At 43.0% G+C, this 22,362-nt stretch overlaps 1 protein-coding gene across 1 annotated transcript in view; it reads left to right on the top strand.

Annotated features, from left to right (window-relative positions):
• Nucleotides 1–19,175, top strand: part of znf407 (zinc finger protein 407) — a 159,356-nt gene extending 140,181 nt beyond the window's left edge. Inside the window, exon 10 of the mRNA XM_073486145.1 lies at nucleotides 17,557–19,175. Within this exon, the coding sequence (XP_073342246.1) occupies nucleotides 17,557–18,428 (872 nt within the window). The 3' untranslated portion in view covers nucleotides 18,429–19,175. The remainder of the gene's footprint in view (nucleotides 1–17,556) is intronic.
• Nucleotides 19,176–22,362: the final 3,187 nt, after the last annotated feature.

Raw genomic sequence — 22,362 nt, 5'->3', positions numbered from 1 at the left:
AGGTTTTATTTTCCTTTGGCACTTTGTCGTGTGCATGTTCCAGTTAGTTGCACACTGTATTGCACACAACCTCTGCAACATTTTTTTTTTTTTTTGGCTGACTTGCGGACCCTCCCCTGCTCTGAGCTGAGTTTCTCTCAGCCTCTGCTGTGTATCGTCGGCCTGTTGTCAGGAGAATGGATGGAGTCCGTCCCCCCCAGTGAAAACCTGGCCAGACACCGAGCGCTAACCCACTGGATAACAGATAGACACAGACACCCCACATCCCTTTTGGGGATTTAAAAGGGGGGTTCGGAGTCTGTCTGTGTGCGTTGTGTCTGCGTGTATGCCTGCGTGTGTGTGTGTGTGTGTGTGTGTGTGTGTGTGTGTGTTCTGAGAGCGATCCCGTGGTCGTTTGTAACCCTGGCACTCTCATAGCACCTGCTGCCCAACCAAGGCAGCCTAGTAATGATGCAGACTGATGATGTTAATAAGAAGAGGTGCCCCCCTCGGCTACAGAGCCCAGGCAGGACACACGTGCCCACTTATCCGCACACATACATGCGCACCTATATACATACAAATAAAAACAAAGTAATGTACATATAAGCATGTAATCACACGGTTTATTCGCGCACACATACAGTACATTTCAACCAGGATTCTTCAGGAAGCCTCTGTTCAGTTTGTTCGAGGTGGGAGGCGGCTGAGCCAGAAACACTACCCCCCTATCTGTACAGAGATACAGAAATAATAATGGAAATAAAAATGTGTTGCTGCGTGCGGTGAGAATCTTTCCGCTGGAAGGAAGAAAAGGGAATTATCACATATAGTGATGTCTTCATGCATGTAGCAATACTCTGTCTCTTTTTATTTAACAGATAAACATCAGTAATTGGTGGGTGATGTACGGTTTCTGGGCTGCATTGGCTACAGGTACATATATACAACCGTTCTCTTTTAATCTGTGTGTGCGCCGTGGTTCCACAGGATTCAAATGTTTGTTTGCAGTCTCGAGAGCTTAATCTCTTCTCTCCGTCATGATGTGACTACGTAGTAAAAGCTGGCCGGAGCCCGGCTAGTACAGGTTGGTAGTTACTTTATGTCTCCCTCTGCAGTGTCTCCTTTTTTATTTTGCCTCACAATCCGGAAGAATTGATGGAGTCGCTGTGTTTATTCCGGCAATGTCAGCACCGCGCACACACACACACACACACACTTTCGCTCGCTCTCCTTCTCTTCCTGTGTCTCTCTCTCCTCCTCTCTCACGAGGTAAACATATTTTGCAGAAAAGCTGACGGAGAGCTTGTTTTAACAACCTCAAGGTCAGCAAGTCAAAGCCTGCAGTCGTCACGCCAGCCTCGCTGTGTGTCGGTGGCCTCTGTGTATGTGTGTGACCATGCGTGTGTGTGTTACAACAGTATGGCATCTCCATGGCAGATTTATACCTCACCGTGCACCTTCAATAATTCAATAACAGTGCCTGCGTCTCCTCCCCAGCTCTCAGTGTCATTATAGAACAGGGCTAAATGCCACCAGGCCTAGTCCATTTCTCCGACGGTGTCTCTCCACTGCACAGCACACTCACAACGCGCCCACACACACCCACAAACACACACTCCGGTGCTCTCCTCCGCTGCCCCACTTTCAGCCGAGCTCCCGCAGCTAAGCAGGCTGTCTCCTGTTGCAAATGTTGTTAAAACCCCTGCTATATTTGTCATAATAGTAAACCTGTTCATCTCCAGCTTCAACCTGGTCAGTTTGATCAGATTCACCTCCTCTGTTTCTCGTCCACACCAGCGATACTCTCTGGTGCATTTGACCATGATGAGGATCAAAATCAGTCAGTTCCGCTGTTCCCCTCACCTCTTTCATGGCCTGTCGATGCCTCCTCCCTGCGGTGCGAGGCTGTTTTAACCCTCCTGACCCGTCTCCTAGCCCTGCTTAGCTGTATTCTGGACATCCGTGACTCCTCTGGTATTACGGAGCTCCTTCAATCTCTCCCATCGATCCAGCTCCCCCTCTGTTGCTATGTGCTTCAACCTCTCTCTGACCCATCCTCTACTGCCTCATAGTCCTGTCTAGTAATGTGCCCCCGCACGATGCCCTCCCCGCGGATGCTCGCATGCGTGTGTACGTGCACGCATGTGTGTGTTCGCCGCTGACCTGAGTGATGAGTGGTGACCCTCTGGCTGGCGCCTGGCGTCCTCCTCACTCCTATTGATTAGATCTGAGGTTTCATACAGTAGCCGCCTCACGTGACGCTGTCATTTACTGTCTCTCCTCTGTCTCCGACCTGTCTTGCACACACACACATGCTCTTGCATCCATTCAGTCACTTACGAAGCAAGCGTGTAAGTGATGAGCTCGTTCTCGTCTGCGCTAATGAATACGAAAGAGGTTAAAGGCCCGGATTCCATATTGCATGTATGAACATACACAGCCGTGCAGGAAAATGAGTTTAATTAAGAGACAACAGATGCAGCATGCTAACTGCTTGTATCATTTAGCTTATAGCTACAGAATGAGTCAGCAGCAGAGTGAAGTGCGAGTGAAGGATCAGAGAGAAAACGAGGATACAGCTGTCGATGTTAATACACATCTCAGGGTTTGATTTGATTTGATGGAGTGCGATTTGCGAGTCTTTCATTTCTCAACGTGCCAGGTCGTTTCCAGCCCTCGCAGCCTTCGGTAAACAGCGTCCTCAGAAAAACGAGACCTTTGTGTGTGTGTATGTGTGTGTGTGTGTGTGTGTGTGTGTGTGTGTGTGTGTGTGTGCGTGTGTGTGCATGCGCGCGCATGTGCCTCTTCCACTCAGTCTTTGCCACAGTAATGCTCAGGTTAAGTGTAGTTGCAGGCTATTATACATCATTAGGGTAAGTAAGGCTCAGGCAGCGCGGCAAGAGAAATGGACTCTTTCAGATGCTTCATTCCTCACCGGCCATGGCTGAAATAGGACCTGACGTCACACTCGCACACATGCTCGTACAGAGGCACACAAACGGCTGCCCGGAGAAAACAGCGAGCCACTTATCCAGTCAGTCAGTCACAAATCACCCTGTCAATCAGGTGGTTTATAGAGGCTAAAGTCTCCTGATCGCCGCCAGTCAGTCAGTCCTGCCTGCCACTCTGCTGCCACAGTGGAAATTAAAGCGTTCTTAATGGATAGATGTGAGTGTTTTATTGTGTTTTCACATTTTATGATACATGTTAACACCAGCCTTGCTGGATTTAGAGTGTGGTAATTTCTTCTAACCATATCAATTAGAGTCAGGCTGGCTGGGTTAGATATGGCCCTTTCATTAAAATTAGAGATTAACCATCCAGTATGACAGATAAAATGCAATTTAGTTATGTGATTATTGTGGCATTGATTCATAATGAATTGCTGGTATTATTATTTTAGTTGAATCCAGGCCTGTTTTTCTTAATGCAGAGAAAATGTAGGGAACATATTAAAAAATGTCAATTAAAAACATAATTTTGAATTGAGCCCGACTAATTCTTGACTTTTGGGGCCAAAGGATATGTAAGATATGTAATGGAGGCAGGATATTTTCAGTTTAACAATAAACTTTTGTGCACTGAAACATTAAATTATCCAAAACATCTTTTTCTGCATTTTAATCTCTAAAAACAAGAGTTTTTATATCCCTGCACATCGGATATACATATATGAGGATACCGAGAAATGTGTTTATTGGCCAACCAATATATCAGTCAGGCTCTAATTTTAGGAATTAATTTGTGTCTTAAATATTTGCTAGTATCAGCATAAAAACAAGCCTACATGGATCAAATCCTGGCATTAACTCATTCTTTTTAAAGAGATCAAAGTCGTTTCAGGCCATAGTCAGGTTTAAACAGCGAGGCGTCCTCTGTTATCTCTCTGTGAGCTTGTTGTGTTTCCTATGCAGAGGTGCACAGTGGTGTCCTCTGCCCAGAGGATGGACCTCCAGCTGGGCTTAAAGACAGTGGCCGGCTGGGTGGCAGAGGCGCAGGAACACAGAGGTGATAGATGAAAGGAGGGCAGGAAAAAGACTAATTGTTCTCATTACAGAACAAATAAAAATCAATACCTCTCAAAGCGAGGGGGAGGTGGTGGTGGTGGTGGTCTTGAAGGGCACTGTAGTTATTGCATAGGAGTGGATTTTGTTGGAATTACAAGCGGTGGCGAAGGCGCAGTGGAACCGATCACATTTGAATGCTAATTCCGATAAAGGACAGTTAGATTAATAGATGTGGCGGTCCAACGCTGGGCCTTCCCCCCATAAAGCGGTGGGGGTGTGTGAGATTGAAGTTTTAAATGCAATTAAATGAGAAAACACAAGGCAAAAAAAGGGAGATATTTCCCCAATTTTTTCAAATTAAAGCAGGAAATTTCATTACCAGGGGAGCATATTTTACACAGGCAATTACAAGGTTAATACATCTTCAACATCCCCCCTTAAAGCCTTCATATATTTGTTCAGGGATTTACTTCTTGTATTTTAGTTTATTTGGCTGTGCGGAGGCTGTGCAGAAGGTTTTCACTGTACACACACATATAGACATACAAGCACTCTAAGGCAATAGATTCTTCTGCATTAAATCTCTTGAGGTTTAGCCTTACCCAAACCAAAACCACTACACATATGACCCTCACCAGTGTTGTAACTTTTGTCTCTGCTATTCATCTGCTAGCCCTGATTTGAACTGCTCGCTGTGACGACCAGCCAGGATGTCCTCACGAAAGTAGTCGAGAGCTGTCACAAGTCAGCCCTCACAAGCTAAACCAAACTACATATGCACACCCTTACACACACACACACACACACACACACACACACACACACACACACACACACACACACACACACACACACACACACACTATTTCTTCATACTGAGCTCCAGCAGCATATTGGCAGCAGAATGTGTGTTGCTCAAACAGAGAGTGGCTCTGGTCTGGCTTCTCTCTGACACAGATGACAGCATAGTGTGCATGTGCTTCTCAATGTGTGTGTGTATGTATACATATGCACTGTATGTGTGTGTGTGTTTATGTGTGAGCCTGCAGTCTTACAGAGCAGCTCTCACTCACATGTTGACTTTGAACTTTGATTTTCTGTACTTTATAAGCAACAACATGCAAACAGTGCTCTTAAAAAAACGCATTACACAAAAAAGTTCAGTTGTAAAGTTTTCAGAGCACTTTACAGAGTTTGTAAAACAGTCAAAACATAAATCAAACCAAGGCAAAGCATGGATATAAGAATTTGATGTTTTTTTCATTAGCTGATTAGAAAAGTGTGTTTTAATACGGGGTGTGAGATACTAAACTGGTTTGCACTGTAACATGTCGATGCCAATCTCCTCGGAGTTTCCTCCCTGTCAGGTTGTTTCCCTCTGATTTAGCCTGTCTTACAGCCGCACAGACACCACACTGTATGATAGAAATTCAACAGTGAAGCAAATTGGCAGAGCCACAGAGGGCGGATCGACAGCGAGAAGACAAGCTGGGAAGGAGGCGGAGAGCAGAGGAGGCAGTGTGAAAGATAAAGAGAGAGCGAGATGGAGATGATGATGGAGGGAGAGAGAGGCTGTGGTGGTTTATATAACATCTCCAGGATGGTCTTTGGCATGCGTCAGGGGGCTGAACCATCAATCACTCCATCTGTGTAAAATCACGAGCTGACTCCAATATTGCTAAATATTTATACTGTCACATACACACAGGCGTGCAGATGAAAAGAGCCATTCATTAGGGCCTTCTCAGGCCTGTCAGCCTGGAGATGGAGATTAGAGAAGCAACCTCCCACCGCGCCTGCCTCTCCTCTCACCGAGCTCCTCAGCCCTATATATAGAGCCATCAGGACGATAAATATCTCCAGCATGCCTCTGTTAGGTAAATACCCAGTAAATATGGCAAGGAGGATCAGAGACTAAGCTAAACAGACCTGTGTGTCTGCGAGTGTGTGTTGTATATGAGTGTGAGTCACTCAACAGGGAACAATAGAGACTTGTCATACAATATTCTGTGAGAATATACTGTATGGATGGCCGGGATTTGATATAGTTGGCATCGGTGGTGTTTTGGTAAATAAATAGATGGGTAAACTGTTATTTCAGCTGATGATCACAAGCCAAACTACCATTCATAGAAAACAGAAACCAGTTCAGTAAAGCATTGATGTGCTGTAAGGGTCATAGAGTTGTGATATGCTTCACACACCCTGACCTGCTCACACCCCTTTATGGAGGTGCAACACTAAATTGCTGGAATGTCCCTTTAATATGTAGGTGCTACACATTAAAGGGCTATTCCATCAATATTTCATCGCTATCAATCTGTAGTTGCTTCACAGTGCGCTTTTATTGTGAAAGAGGAGCAAAGGAACAAAGAAATCTAAAGGCATCGTTGTGTTTGAAACGAGCGAGTTTGTACAACAAGTTGCTGAAAGAGTTTATAGCTGCTTCAAATGGCCACTCTCAAAGGGGGAGGGAAAAATGTGCTTTCGTATAGATGAGTGACGTGATAATTGTTTGAGTATAGGAATAATGGCCGACTCTTTCCGACAGTATTGCCTGGAAGAATGACAAGAAAAGTTCAAACCCTGCTGACTTTCTCACCTCCCCACACCGGTCCAATCTCTGCTTTAAGTGGGTGGGAACTGTTGGGTTCATAACGTGAAAGAAGTTGTGGCACACAGCCCCCCCCAATTCTGACATCAGGAAGGTGTAGGCAGAGGGGGTTACTGATACTGATGCCGTAATGTCCTCACATCTCTTATATTGTCGGTTAAAAGATCCATAACCCAGAGAAAAGCAAAGCAACCACTCCTCATAATTTGGAGGCTGGACGAAAGAATCTGGACAAAAACCAATGTTTTCAGGTCTCATAGTCCACCTGTGAGATTGGGAGATGTGTTTTTTGACCACCAGGGTGTTTGGATTGGTGTTCATGGCCATTTTAACAGTAGATTATTCATTCAGGTCATTCTTCAAGATAAAATTCCAAACTTTTGGCTATTCAAGCTTCTTAAATGTGAGGATTTACTTCTTTTCTTTTTACTAACCTGATCGTAAATATCCGATTTCTTTGCTTTTATGGACTGTTGGTTGGACAGAACCAGCAATTTGATGACGCCACTTTGGACTTTAGGAGAATGTGATGGGCATCTCCACTACTTTCTCACATCTTGTAGACCAAAGAATTGATCAGTTAATGGAGCAAAATACTCAGCCGAACAATTGATAGGGAAAATAAAGACTTTTTAAACTTAAAGAAAAGCTTTGGATAAGGAAAACATTCCCTCCATGACTAGTTGTAGTCGAGCTTAAAGATGAAGGCCTCTCTCTGATTCCCAGTCTCGGCCTCTGTTCTGACATCTTCCATAGCAATCTGCTTCTGTGTCTCTGTCTATGTTCTTCTTTTTATTCTCTTTCTCCCCCAACCCAATCCAGTCTACTGTGACTTCATTTCTCCACCCAGTTGTTTTTTATGTTTTTTAATTCTGAAGCCATTATGCTGCGATTATTCATTTCATCCGCCTTGACAGACCTCGGATCAGTGCGCGGGCCAGGCCTTGGCAACAAAAAGACATCAGCAACATCATCTTCACACTGTAATTACGAGAATGGGGGGAAATTTCATTTTGATTAGCGAAAAAGCTTTTATTCTCAAACTCACATCCATAATTAATCATTAAATCATGGGAGAGTGAGTGAGAGGGATAGATGGGGGAACAAACACAGTGAAAGGAGGATGGAGGGATGGATGGAGCAACGGAGAGAAAGGGGAAAGGCATGTAATTATCTGCAGAAGTTCGACATCCACAGTAAATCCACGGAGCCGTCTGACATGGCTAATTAAAGAAGCAATCAAAGGTCCACCTCCAGAGATTTTGAGAGAGAGACGAGAGAGCGGAAGAAGGACACAGGCCAGAGAGATAGAAAGAGGGCCTAATGGGGAGAATGAGAGGAGGGAAAGGAAGGAGGGGGAATATGGGGAAGAAGAGTGTTGTGATCTTTGTTATTGTTTCATATGTCACCCTTTCCTCTTGGATTCTCTGCTCAGGCTCTTACATGCCTTTTCTCTCTTGTTTTTTCTGCTTGCATCACACTGTGATCTTTGTCCAACCATCATCTGCAGAGCGCAAATAGCTGCGATTTACAGCACTGGGGGAAACAGCCGGCTCTTCGACAGAAACTAGTACATTAGTCATACCTGGTTAGTCATTTTTGAAGTTGAAATGATGCATCTTCTGATGCTTTCTAGGGCACGTAATCAGTGATGTAACCTGCAGGAATCAGGTGTTTCAGGGCTTTCAGCATCAGACGCCCTCTCACTGGCAGCCAAACTGAGGTTGATCAGGCCTCACTTTGTGCAACCTCCCACACAATTGCTCTTTTTATCCGTAGCCAACCAGATGATTTCCCAGCAGCCTCTGTGTTTTGCAGGATGACGCTGGTCTTACTTGCTCCCTTTGGTGCAAAGTGGACTCTGGCACTGCCTCCTGTGCGAACTGTTCTGACTAACCAATCCTTTGTACATTCATTTGAAAGGCCCCCTCCATCTGGTCCTCCCAGGAAGTATTAGCTACAGTAGTTAGTCAATGGACTATGCCGACTGGCACAAGTCTTGAGATCTAGTGATAGTTATCTTTCATTAACTGACAGCACTGTTAGTTTATTTGTTACTCCTTGAGAACAATATTTAACTGAATATTCCCTTTATTTCTCAAAGTAAGTTTCTGTTTGTCGTTTTCATCTCTTGTAAACCTGTAACTGCTGCTAATTGTAGCTGTTGTTAGCTAGTTAGCTCAGTTAGCTATGCGGCTAGCGGTCTGGACTGGGAGCACAGGAGCTTCAGACCGGGAGGGACCAGGGCTAGCAGGTTAGCATGCTAACTACAGTAGATATCTCTGCAGCACATTACATACTGTAGACGTCATACTGCCAAAACTGTTATTTCTTCACATTCTTCATTTTGTCTTACATATTGCACCTTGAAGTTCTTTGTGTTATTAAATTAAAATAGGATATGTAAAACAGACACATTTCTGTAATGTTTTTGTTTTTATACATCTAATAATTAAAAAAAACTTTGTGTTTTCATTAGTGCTAATTACATATCTGAAAATGAAATGTACCACACTGTGACTAAGTTAATTGACTAAGAAAAACAAAAGCTACTTCAAGCGGCACCTTTCACCTCTCTCTCTCTCTCTCTCTCTCTGTCTCTCTCTCTCTCTCACCCCCTCTGGGGGACATGAGGTAGATAGAGTTAGTGTGGACCAGATCATACTCAACTCACACTGGGTCAGCCTCTGTCAGCAGAAAAAGAGCTGAGAGCAGGACACTGACCTGTGTTCCCTCTGACCACTGTGTGTGTGTGTGTGTGTGTGTGTGTGTGCGTGCGTGCGTGCGTGCATGCGTGTGCGTGTGTGTGTGTGTGTACTTTTCACCTCTTGAGCCCTTTCCACCTCATTTTTTGGACCACTATATTTCATTGTACGAAGGTTTGGTTGTTATATTCACTTTAATGACCATCACTTTCACCACAATCACCACTTCACTTTCCTTTATAGTTCTACAGTGTATTTTTGTTGTATTACTTTTTAGCATCAAACATAATATTCTTGCACTGATATAATTTTATGTCGATATTTAAGAGAAAATACACTGTTGGACTATTTTTCATGATCAGGACATTAAGTTATTTTGTAATGATTGAAGCATCTTAGTTTATCTGTGTATTCAGGTTCCTCAAACTAGTGATTTCCTGTTTGTGAGAGGCTAATACACACAGTATTTTACATTTAAAACACAAGTCTTCTTTCAACTGCATTGCATTCTTGTCTGTTGAGACCACTGTCAGTAAAAGAAATATTGCTGTTATCTTAAGCTCCTCTACAACATATTTTTCGCCCTGTGTCATTGTTGAATGTACAGTAAGCGAAAAATAACAGCACTCTGTTCTTTGACTTGAAATGTATTACTGTATGCATCCTGTAAAACAAAAAAACTGTGAACGTTAACAGTTTCTTTATTTTTAGTTGTTTTCTTGAAGCCCTGGTTAAACTTGTCTTCTCCTTACAACCTGGTGCTGCAGGAAATGTCTGAAAATCCACATCAGATATTTAGCTTTCCTTGCGCTCTTATCAGATCTTAGTAATTTGTGCTCATGATGCCACAATCTGGATTTTGCAAACAACATCATTCATCCTCTTAGCTTCCAACATACTTGTACACAGTGAAGAGACATGCAGGAAAATCGTGGGAGAATCCTACTTAAGTAAGTAAAGAGACTATAAACTATACGAACTGACCTATTTTCACAGGAACCAGAAAACACTTAACTGCTAAAAACATAAAAACACATAACTTCCTGTGTGTCAAAGGATTTATGTTATAGACCAAACATCAACTGACAGCAGAGACTAACAACATTTATGTGAGCAGATGATGTAAAAGATCTTCCCTCTTTCTTTAGCTTCCAACTACAGTCACTGATGGATTAATATTGGCCCTTCAGAGCCACCATATCGGTGTTCCAGCCCAGAAGGCCCTCTGTCAGTCCGTGCCCTCATTCTCTTCTGTTTATTTGTCCTTGGGGTGTGTTCAGTGCGTCTCCATCTCTCTCTCTGCCCTGTCCACCCGGTGTCAATCTGGCTGCTGTATAATTGGTTGTTTTTTGGTCGGCCGGCCTGTCCTCCCTGGCGTTGATTCATGGCGTTTGTAAAGGTGACAGTAGCGGCTGTCCCTACCAGACAAAGTAGAGCCATCACTAGCCGGACCTCGGCTGACCTGCTAGTTTGTGTGTGTGTGCGCACACGCACTCACACAGATGCAGACACACATACACACATAGGAAACACATGCAGCTTTGCCTGAGGCCTCACAGGGGAGAGGCAGGTAAGGTCATCGTGTACACAGCTCAGCCAAAGAAAACACACACACACATAAAAGAGAACAAACACATATTCAAAGGGATGATTGTCTTTTTGTAGTATGCAAAAGAATTCAACACATGTATAAAACTAAATACAGTATACACTCACATACACATAATAGCTCTATATGTAATACTATGTAAAGATATTAATGTATGTATTTACACCTTAATAATCAGACATACTGTAAATTACTATACCTGTCCTGCAGTAACGTGAAGAAATTCACACTCATAAAGAATGAATAGTTAAATACACTGACAGAAACAGCATGCACGTAGAATAAAAACAAAATATAACAATAAATGTTTATTTTTAGTACCTTTTTTCAAAGAATAGAAAATTACTATACAAGTTAAGGATGCATAAAATTGTTGAAACGGTACAAAGCTGGAAAAAACGAGAAATAAAAACTGTTTTATAAATAATATAATGAAATACATGTACCCATACATGTATATACATTAAAGGGGCACTTTGAAGTTTTGGAGAAGAAAATCATACCCAGAATTTTAATATTTAAAGTATTAATCAAGTTAAAATACAAACTCAGAAATATTTATTTTTCCATAACTCATTATACAAGCTGACAATAAGGTCCCCAGAACACTGTTTGAAGCTAGAAAGGTGGCAGGGTCTGCCAAATGTGTTGTCCTTTAAGTTCAGTTTGTTTATTCAGTTTATTCAGTCATGAAAACAGAGACAGTTTGTTTATTTATTTTTTTAGGCATAAAAGAATCGGTCAATGAAGATCTTTCTCTTCAGATTAAAATTTCTTCTCCAAAACTACATTGTGCACCTTTAAAATACACACAGAGAAACACACACTCTCATATGCAGGCCTTCCCCGGTGACCTGGATACACCCAGAACTGACACTTTATCTACTTAACAGTGTCACCTTCAAAAGCCTGCACAAGTGACACGCACAAACACACACACACCACCTCATCTGTAAAAATCCCCCCACAAATAACAGCCATATGTGTGTCAGGTTTAGGGGTCTCCATCATGCTCTTTTTAAGGCACCGACTTCATATCTATAATTGAAGGTAATCAGCTGGTAAAAGGATTGTAAAGGCTTTTGTGCTGTGGTTAAGGATTGATCATAAGCTCAGGCTTTTTCATGGTGCTGCCATTGACCTTGTAATTGATTCGGAAGGCAAGTTTTTTTTTCTCCTCTCTTGTGTTATGGTTTGATATAGTATAATTGACTTTGCTTGCTGTAGTGTGTCTATTCAGCTTGTTTATTTTTTTGTCTTTCAGTGCATTTCTGAGTACCTCAATCTTTGTTTTTGTTTAGGGATTACAACCAATGAAGTGTCCTCACAAGTGTAGCAAAGCTAACGTGTACGTAGGCGCGTGTGTGCTCGTCTGATTTCATGTGCATGTGCAAGTGAGCTTACATTTGACCTGTGTTACAGCGAGTGTAATTGATTGTGTGTGTGCTGGTGTCTCGGTGTTAAGGTTAATTTCTCTAACTGCTGGTAAGTGCTGTCTGACCGCTCCCCTGGCGGCCTCTCCGAGCTGAAGTAATGCCACTTAGAGGCCCCGGGCCCCCGCCACCGGCCAGCCCATTGATCCGCTGATCAATAATTGCATTTGTACCGTACACTGAGCAGGCAGGCTCCCGCAATGACCTGACGCTAACACACCAACTGGTGTAAGGCGCACACAGCCACACCACACAGATGGTTAGCAAACTGCGGCACGGGGATCACCGAAGGGTCCTTAAAGGGGTTCCAGAGGAGTCTCCAGCAAAATTAGGTTGAGTTTAATTTCGGTGTAATTTCTTTCATTAGAAGTTATCCCATTTGGAGAATAGATTCACTCTCATCGCTATTATCTCCCCATACAGCGCAGACAGTTGTGTTTCCCTCTTCTGATCAAGATCCAACACTTTAAAGAAGACTGTGGGCACGGAGCGCAGCATAATAAAGAATAAGCACATGGTGATTATCACAATTTCAACTCCACTACCGCTTCATAGCAGTGCACTACAATTATAATCAAGGAGATTTTTTAGGACACTCACTTCTGGACCAGTTTGACTTTTCTATTTTCAGCAACCAAGTCTGATTTGAAAATTACTTGTGGTGGCAAATCACATTGCATTTTACTTCATTCTAAAATGTAGAATGCAACAACAGGATTTTGGTCTCTGTTGCCCTCCGTCCCTTCCATTGATCTTGCTCTCTTTGCTTTTTTTCCCTCTCACTCTTTGTCTCTGATGTCTTCAGTGTTGCTGTTTTCCTTACAGATTCTCACATCAACCAGAGAGTCATCTGGATAGAGAAATAAAATGGCATACACATTCCTCTGCAGGATGTCCAAATCTAAAAATGAGCATTTATTAAAGATGCAATATGTAAGAACTGGCCACCTAGAATTCATACGTCCAACAAATAGAGGCAGCATATCACCAGAATAACTGCTAACTGCTGCTTGCTGTATTCTTTTTTGTACATCCATGACTGTAGCTACTGTTAGCTTGTTAGCTTAGTTAAAAGTGTTGGGTTTTTATGCCGCTAGCACATTAGACCACTGGGAGGAAAAGGTTTTCAGGCCTGGGGCTAGCTGGTTAGCATGCTTCAGTAGGTATCTCTTCAACACAATACATCTTTGACATAACGTAAAAACTGTTATTTCTTCACAGTTTCCTAAATGTCAATTAATTAATTTTTTATAAATTAATGTTTTGAACTAAAATTTGTACGTATTGCACCTTTAAGTTCCCCCCACATACTGTATATTATGAGCTTTATACAAGTTATTATTAGTCACTGATGCAGTTTTACTATAAGAATATCCTGAAGACATTTGTGTCATCTGGAAATCTAAATGACATCACCGCCCGTCTCTGCCTCTTTTTCCTCCTCCTGTTGTTTTATTCCACTCAGGGAGTCTCCATCTTGTTTCAGATCACAGCCAATAAAGCAGCCTGCCTCTCTCTCTATCTCTCTCTTGCTCTCACCCTCTCTCCCACTTCCTGTTAAAGGAATCAGTCAGTCAGAACACTCAAAACACATATTAAACAGGCATCAGCCTCTCGCCGGGGCCAAATCACGCTGTTCAAATGTTGTTCTTCCACCGGGAGCGCAGGACAACTGAAGAGATGGGATCTGCAACATTAACTTGATTCACGGCTGCGGCGACTGAGTGACACTCCATAAACCTCAGCGGGCCGCCGCTGGGCCCCGCCGACAGCACCCCATGGCTAATGTGAGACACACTAGCAACGCGTAGCCTTACCACCCCCACAGCACCGCACACACATAGCAGCAAGCACATGCAGGGCCTGGCATATACATACAAATAGATGTAGTCGCACACATTGTACTGACACACACCAGTAAAGCCTGACCTTAACATTCCACCCACATATTGACACAACAACATGTGAATTCAGATAAATTCATACATGCATTAACACATATTTGGCACAAACTGGCAAAATTGAGCTGTACCAAGCTGAGCACACACACACAGTCAGGAGTTCACGCACTAATGTGGCCTCTCTCTCTCTTCCTCTCTCACACACACACAGTATATATAAACAGGTTTTATGGTAATGCAGCAGAAACAGCACAACCATTGAGTTATTGTCCTCTCCAGCCGACCTCTCAGCTCGCAGCGTTTTGGCGTAGGCAGTTAGCATCGGCCCTGTAGCTCTGTGTAAATAGGTAACCTCTGCTGCTCAAAATGCCAACTTCCTCTGGCTGTCTTCAACAGTGCTGACTCCTTCCACACACTAACTACTGTGCCTGTCACTTGAGAAACAAATAGTACAGTCCGAATTGATATTTACTACGACGACTCGTTGCCTGTGTACCGCAGCGTCACAGTGAATTTTTTGTTTGTTTGCCTTTAAACGAACGCACATTTGTTATCTTCTACATGTTTAAGGAGAGAGTTATGCAGTGGATATATAGAAATAGATTTGTAGTGTTAAAGAAGACACAGGCAGAAAGACAAGTGCAACAGGCAGACCTAAGCTCTGTGAATCAGAGAATTGTGCACTTTAGTATGCAAAATTACGTATTTAAACTATAATGCAGAACGTAGCCCTGATACAAGGCTCCAGAGTACCAAGAAGCCTCCTTTTCTTATTGCCTTGTTCTTACACATTACACTAAAAGGAAACGGTTCCAGAGTTTGTTGTAACTGCTCTTACTTGGTATGAAAACGCAATAAGAGAAAAATCTTCTAAGCTGAAGACTGAAAACAGCTTCATCCTCAGAAAATTACCCTGTCCGTCTACACTTAAAAGACTCCACTCTCTCTTGACTCTCCCCCGAAATCAGCTTTTGTTCCGTGACATGCAGATTTGTAAATTCTCTATCGTTTGTTAAGTCCATTATGATCCAACAGCAGAAAACACTGGCTAACTCTCCTCCTCTTTGGCATAAATCAAACAAGTCTTTGTGAAAAGAGATTGTTGAAACGGCTGCCTTTTGTCCACCGTTGTCTCTTTTTTAAGCTACTCCCTAAAATAAACCTGGCAGGTGTAGACAGGTGTGGGTGTATGTGTGCAGATGTCATTGAAATAACTAATCATCCAGCCTTAGAGCTGCAACAAGTATCTCATCTTTTAGAATAATGCCATTTTTTGATGATTTGTTATACTGTATGTAAGTGTGAACATTAGCACATGACATTTATATATCAGAGACGCAGAGAAAAGACTCTTCTCATTAGATATTGTCCAGGGTCAACACTGAAAATGAGAAATTAGAGTATTTCTTTCTTTTTCAAGCCTTAATCAGACATGAGGCATCGGTGGTGTTGCAAGAAAAGATCATATTTGGTGGTTTATTGAGACTTAAATGCTCTAAAATTGAGTTCTTAGCTGAACCCCAGAGCTGCGTTCAACTCTCTGACACACAACTTTTGCAGCCTTTTTTTGCAGCCATGAAGAACAATAGGTGCGTTCCTTGACATTTACATCTATCCAGGTCTTAACATTTCACTCTGATGTTGGACACACTTCACCATTTCCTCCATCTTGTAAAATGTATCAATCTGTGCAGGATTAACAGACTTGCTGTCACCAAAGGACTTGTGGTCACTGCCTACTTGTTCAATAGCAAGAGTTGTAGGTTTCGTGTCTCTGTGAATGTTTGCACTGGACGAGGACAGGGCACTGTTGGGTCACAGACTGTTTCCAGCACAACCCTGTCTTTCTGATCACATTGTCAACCCTGTGAGTGCAGGACATTAAATGTCTAGGGGAGATAGGAATATCAATGATTGATGAGTTTGTTCCTGGATGTACTGTGAGATCTGTGTGATCTCACAGTACCCTCTGGGGGTGAACCTTGTACCTCCAAAATGTCAAGTTCTCAGGAACCGGGCGAAAAACAATAACGTTTTTTGTTATTTCCTAAAAAGTTGAGGTTTTGAGTTAAGTTTTTAAAATTTCAAAAGGTTTCGTGAGCCTACAGGGTTGTAGAAAGTGCACATCTTCAGGTGAAACATTGCAAAATAGGGACAATGTAGTCTTCATGTGACAGTAATGTCAGTATTTTTGCACTACGTTCATCAGTGCTCAGAAACCGAGGCGTGAACACACTCCCCTCTTCATTTTTCTGCATAGATTGGCTCACAGGTGTCTGAGAAAGGCGTTTAAACGATGGCATTTCTAACACTGTTCCTATCACCTTGGAAACGCCATGGCAACCTGTGATCTGAGAGGGCATTGTGTGGCTCAATTAGCACCGGCCGTATCTCATCGCACTCGTCTGCCAGCCTAACATCTCCATATTCTGTCTTTCTTCATGCGTTAAGTGTTACATCATCTTTTATATCAACTTATCTTAGCTTATAGCTTTTGTTCTCAGTGATGAGTGCACAAACATATCAAGAGAACATTAAGAGAGAGGATGAGTTTGACCGGCCATGTGTGGTGCTGTATGTGCTATTATTGCCGTGCCCATTTTTCTTCTTTGATCCTGACCTTCTTGCTGCTAAATTATTTTGCATTTATATTTGATGTTGGTGGACATCTCACATTTTAGCTCCTTTTGTCTTTTCTCCTTTTACTTTCCCACAAAGCAGAATTGGTCTGGTCCAGTGATGAGCCACACAGCTCGCTTGCACTCAATGAATCAACCCTAACTTTAACCCTAAGCTTGACCCATATCTGGTAGCCAGAACATGGATGCACATGACTTAGGCCTTGGTTTTAGACCAGAATAAAGCCACCTAAAGTCATGCACTTGGCTGAGATATTGCTATGTCATGACCGTAATTCATTGCTGTATTTGAGCCAATTCTAAGTGGGCTGTGTGGCCCCTCACTGGGCCAGACCAATTCTGCTACACCGATCAGCTACAACATCAAAACCACTGGCAGGTAACATCGATCTTCTTGCTACAATGCAATGTTCTGCTGGGAAACTTTGGGTCCTGGCCTTCATGTGGACCCCACTTGACATGCACCACCCATCCATACTTTGGACCAAGTACACCCCCTCATTGCGACGGCAATCCCTGATGGCAGTAATAAGCTTATGTGGGCTGCTGTTATGACACATGCTGTGAGCAAAAGAAGACTTCAAATGTTTTAAGGCACTTAAAGGTTTTATCATACCAATAGTGTAGATGGTTCACTAATGTCCAATATGTCTCTGTGTCCCCCAGGTATTGTGTCCAAGTCTTTTGAGTGTCGTCTGAAGGGTCAGGGGGCTACGTTTGTGGAAACAGAAGCCATGGAGTCCCCTGTGAGAACGAAGGGCTCATCTGAGGCATCTGGCCACGATGAGCCCGTCCAGCAGGTCATCATCATCCAGGGCTACGGTGGCGGGGAGGTGGCCATCGACCAGGCCCTGGAAGAGTCGGCTGCTGCCACCTTGCAGACGCTGGCCATGGCCGGCCAGGTGGCAGAGGTGCTCCACATCACGGAAGACGGACAAGTCATCGCCTCGGGCAGGGAAGTGGCGTCCGCGGGCGCCCACCTGGCCGGAGGCAGCACCCAGTACGTGGTGTTGGAGTCGGGGGAGGCCAGAGAAGGGCTGCGTGCTATGACTAGAGGGGTCACAGCCGCAGGACAAGGTCATATCGTTTCAGAGTCATCCACAGCTCTGGACGCTCTGCTCAGCGCTGTCAGCGAAATGGGCCATCAGGAGGAAATGCAAGGAGAGGCAGCCGTCGTCCATGAGGTCTTGACTCCTGAGATAACCGAGGCTGTGCAGAGGGAGGCGCAGCCGGCCGTGAAGCAGGAGCAGGAGGAGGTGCAGGTCATCCAGGAGACCGGCCAGGAGGAGATGCAGGAGGTGCTGCAGCTTGCCGCGTCGCAGATGATGAAGGAGGGTCTCACCCAGGTTATTGTTAATGATGAAGGAACACATTACATTGTGACAGAGCTGGACGACTGCACCTTACAGGTGGAGGGAGGCGTGTATGGGGAGGCTGGGGCAGGAGTCGGGGAGGTGCAGCAGGCAGAACAGCAGGCTGGAGAAGAGATGGTGGTGTATCTGGATGGATCCTCTCATAATATAGTTCTGGAAGGGTAGAGGAGAGAGATTAACTGAACGAGGTGCATTTGCTGTTTGAGTTCTCATTGTTTAATTCTGTTAAGCCTGCATTAGGCCAGATGTTTGCCAGTAAATCTCTTGCAGTCTTCCCTTGTCTTCTTTCATTTTACCCTGTTTGAATCTTTTTTACATCACTTCTGTGTTCAGTTTGTACTCTCCTCTCTCGGGCTATGCTAAACTCAGGTTAAACATCATTTATTTAGGGGGAAAGTGACGGAAAGAGAATTTGGTGCTAAGTGAGTCAAGTTGCAATCCTCACAACCACCAAGACTATCTAAATGCCATGCAACTTAAGGAAATGAATATATTTCTCCATGAAATAGTTTTTAAAAATACATCTAATATGCTGAGAGTTAATTGGTTCTTTATAAAGGAAGATATGTATTCTGCTTTGTAGAGGTAACATTGTTTTTCTTTGTGATACTTTTGTTTAATTACCTTACGTTTTGTCTGTGATGATTGATGTTTGCTTATGTGCTCATTCATTTTTTTTGTTTATAATTTTTAATGGGTTTTTTTCCATCTTTTGTAGTGATTAGTATATTATCAGTTATGAAACGATGAGTTGATGGATTTTGAAAATATCGATTTGTGTTACAAAGTAGAGTTGGTTAAATTGTTGGGTTTTTGTTTTTTTTTACAACCCCTCAGCTGTTTGTTGGGCAACCTCTAAAAACCATTAATGCAATTTCACTTCTGACAATAAAGATTGAGCTGAATTTTTAACACCTGCATTCAGATTTTTGTTCTTACCCACTAAACAAAAACACATCCAAACAACGCTGAAGAGATTTCCAATGGAGAGCCAAAAAGAAAGTTGTTGTGATGTCTTTTTCAGACTTTAGTCTTAGTCTTTACCAGATAAGCTACTTATCAGCTTTATTAATTACCATCTTTTGGTGATCCAACCTTGGAACATTAGCCTACCTGATGAAGGTTGAATGACCAAAACATTATATTTAATAACGCTGATAAATAGCTCACGTGGTAAAGTGATTGCCTCAAGCAGGCTACTGATGTTGAGGCTCAGGGTTTGAATCAACCTGTACCTTTTGCTGCATGGAGTCAAATTTGACCGTCATAAAAACTTAAATTTTGTACCGCAAGAAGTTCTTTAGACATCTGTCAGTGAAGCTGAAAAGATTATATTATAAAAACTTTCATTTTAAACCCTGTAAGGACGTCACTTTGACACCAAAGACGTTAAATTGACATTTTTGGATATGCTTTTGCGTACACACAAGCACACATTTTTCTGCCTCAATACTGCGACTACTTGTGCAGCGCGGCGCCATCAAACAAGCGACATGCACATACATGCATCAACTGATGGCTCCCATCATGCTTGCTGATCACCAACACTGTCATTATCATCACCATTATCATTATCGTCATCATGATCACCGTCATCCTAATCGTCATCCACTCTCCTCTCCCCCCATCAGGCCCATTCTCTTCATCGCGTACAGCACACTTTTTTACCCAGCAGTATTCAGCACTGGAGGGAGAATCAATATTCATTTAGGCCCCTACACAGGCCCTCTTTCTGATGGAGTGAGTGGGAGAGCAGTATGACGGCTGCAAACACAATGGCCAACCGCTGAAAGTAGAGAGACAAAGCACTCATACACACCGAGGGCATCAAAAGATCATCCCTCTAACACACACACACACACACACACACACACACACACACACACATACGGCGCGCACGCAGAGCGAGAAGGTGGGCTGAGAGAGAAAGCGGTGGAGGAGTGGGCAGGAAAAAATGAGAGGATTACAGATGGATGTTGAGAGAGGTGAGGCCAGAGAGAAGTGAAAGAGCAGCGAAATCCACAACCACACAGAGAGAAGGGAGCCTGTAATTTCACATAACACCTGTCTGCCTTTCAGCCTGTCTGTCTCCTGCCCCGCGCTGCATTTATATACTCGCACAGTCTTTTCATGCTCTTCTTTTTCCATTCAGGCGAGATAGGCACGTTTAGCAGAGGTCACGTTCTCTGAGCGAGCATCCATACGTGCCTGAGAGTGGGAAAGCAAAGTTTGTCGACACCCACTGAGGTAAAAAAAGAAAAATCCAACAATATTTGTAAAATTTAGCACATAACCATATGTTCTTCAGGATCATATCAAAATGTGGACAAGAGTGTGTTTGTGGAGTGGTGGGAGGAGGTCAGATATTTGCTCCACTTAACCTGAATTAATTTGCATTTCATGATAAAAATGCAAAATGATGCACTTTTTTAAAACTACTACTAGGAACTTTCAGTTTTTGTGGATTCTGGCGGCAGCTCTGGACACAAGATGACAAGTAAACTTTGTTTTAGTGCCATGCCACCAGACTGCAGCTTGTTCAGGCTGTGGGATCCCTCAATTCATCCTCAGCATTCCACCGTGAAGTGTTTAAGGTTTAATTTTATTACCTAACTGACCCAGATAAGAAACAGCACTAGTCAATGTTCTTGCTGCCCCTTTCATATCCAATCATCACACTATCACCTGTCACCAATGAACCTGTTCACCTGCTCCAGACACACCTTTCCCTTGTCCCTGTCATTTGTTGCCCTTTCAGGGGACGCTGCATCAAATTCATAATGAGCATCTATTTACAAAAATGAATGATGTTGATGAAGTAAACCATCACTATTTGGTCAAAAACAGATGAGCAAATCATCACTTTTTTTTATTTGTGTTGATAATCATGAGAATATCGTCTGTTTAATCCAGCGAAGATGTTCGGCCTAGTGCATCTTTTGTTTAGTAATTGAGTGTAATTGTTCTTTTTGTTACACTTTTATTGAGTATAAGTTATGGTAACACCTCCCTACACTTACATTTTGAGGGTGATTTATTTGAACACAGTAAACAAAGTTTAAGATACATTTTCTTGCTAGCACTGTTACTGTGAATTTGTTACGATAATCGTGATTCATAATTATTGTAATTTTGTGAAAATCATATATCGATATCGTGACAGCCCTAGTTCCAACTTCTTTCTTAATCGGAGTTGTAAGTGAAAAGAAAAAAGGGAGAAACGATTGGAGGTAATCTGGAATAATGTAGTATTATTTTGTGTACTACAGTTGTTTTTGGTCTTTTCTATCCTGATAATAGTCTTTCAACCCCTCATTCATTTTATGACCTCTCATAGGGTTCCCGATTCCGGATTGGGAACCACTACTTTAGACTAGAAAGGCAGCCAATAGAGTGTATACCTCCGCCAAGGCCCAACAGTCCCCTTTTGGACTCAGTCATAGATACCAGCCACTTAAATGTGCCTGATTTTTTCCCATCAAGATCCATCTATTAGTCCCTCAGAAATTAACAACAATGTAGTTATCTCAGAAAATGAGAAAAAATTCCTGGACCCGTCCCTGAATACAGATCTGCACCAAAAGTTAATGGGGTGTCTTCTAGGCCAAGATCCATCCTCCATCCAAGTTTCGTGGAAATCCATTCAGTAATTTTTGTGTTATGCTGCTGACAAACCAACAAACAGACATGGGTTAAAAGTTTGTATGTACACATATTAGTGTTTGCATGTATGATATTGTGATATGTTGATGGCAGTGAGTGACCTAAAGCAGGGTTCATGCCCCAGTCCGCTGTGTGTGTTGGTGTTTTTCTCCTCAGTAGGAATGTCTGTCTGCGCCCCTGCTTGCACATTATTCTACATGTCTGGCTGAGTGATTGTGTACTGCATTGTGCGCATCTCCTCCCTCCCCTCGTACGTCCCTAATCAGGGCTGGAAGGCTCATTATTAACTGCAGCAGGCCACTCGTGTGACATGGAAGAGAGAGAAATTAGCAGCTGTCACCCAGTGATGAGTTCATTTCCTGACAGGCCTCTGCTCCGAAGAGTCCTGCTGCAGACGACCAGACGGCTGATGGAAACCTGCTGCTGAAGCTTAATT

This window comes from Pagrus major, chromosome 17 (assembly GCF_040436345.1).
Source record: "Pagrus major chromosome 17, Pma_NU_1.0".
Lineage (NCBI taxonomy): Eukaryota > Metazoa > Chordata > Actinopteri > Spariformes > Sparidae > Pagrus > Pagrus major.
This window is presented reverse-complemented; position numbering and strand designations above follow the sequence as displayed.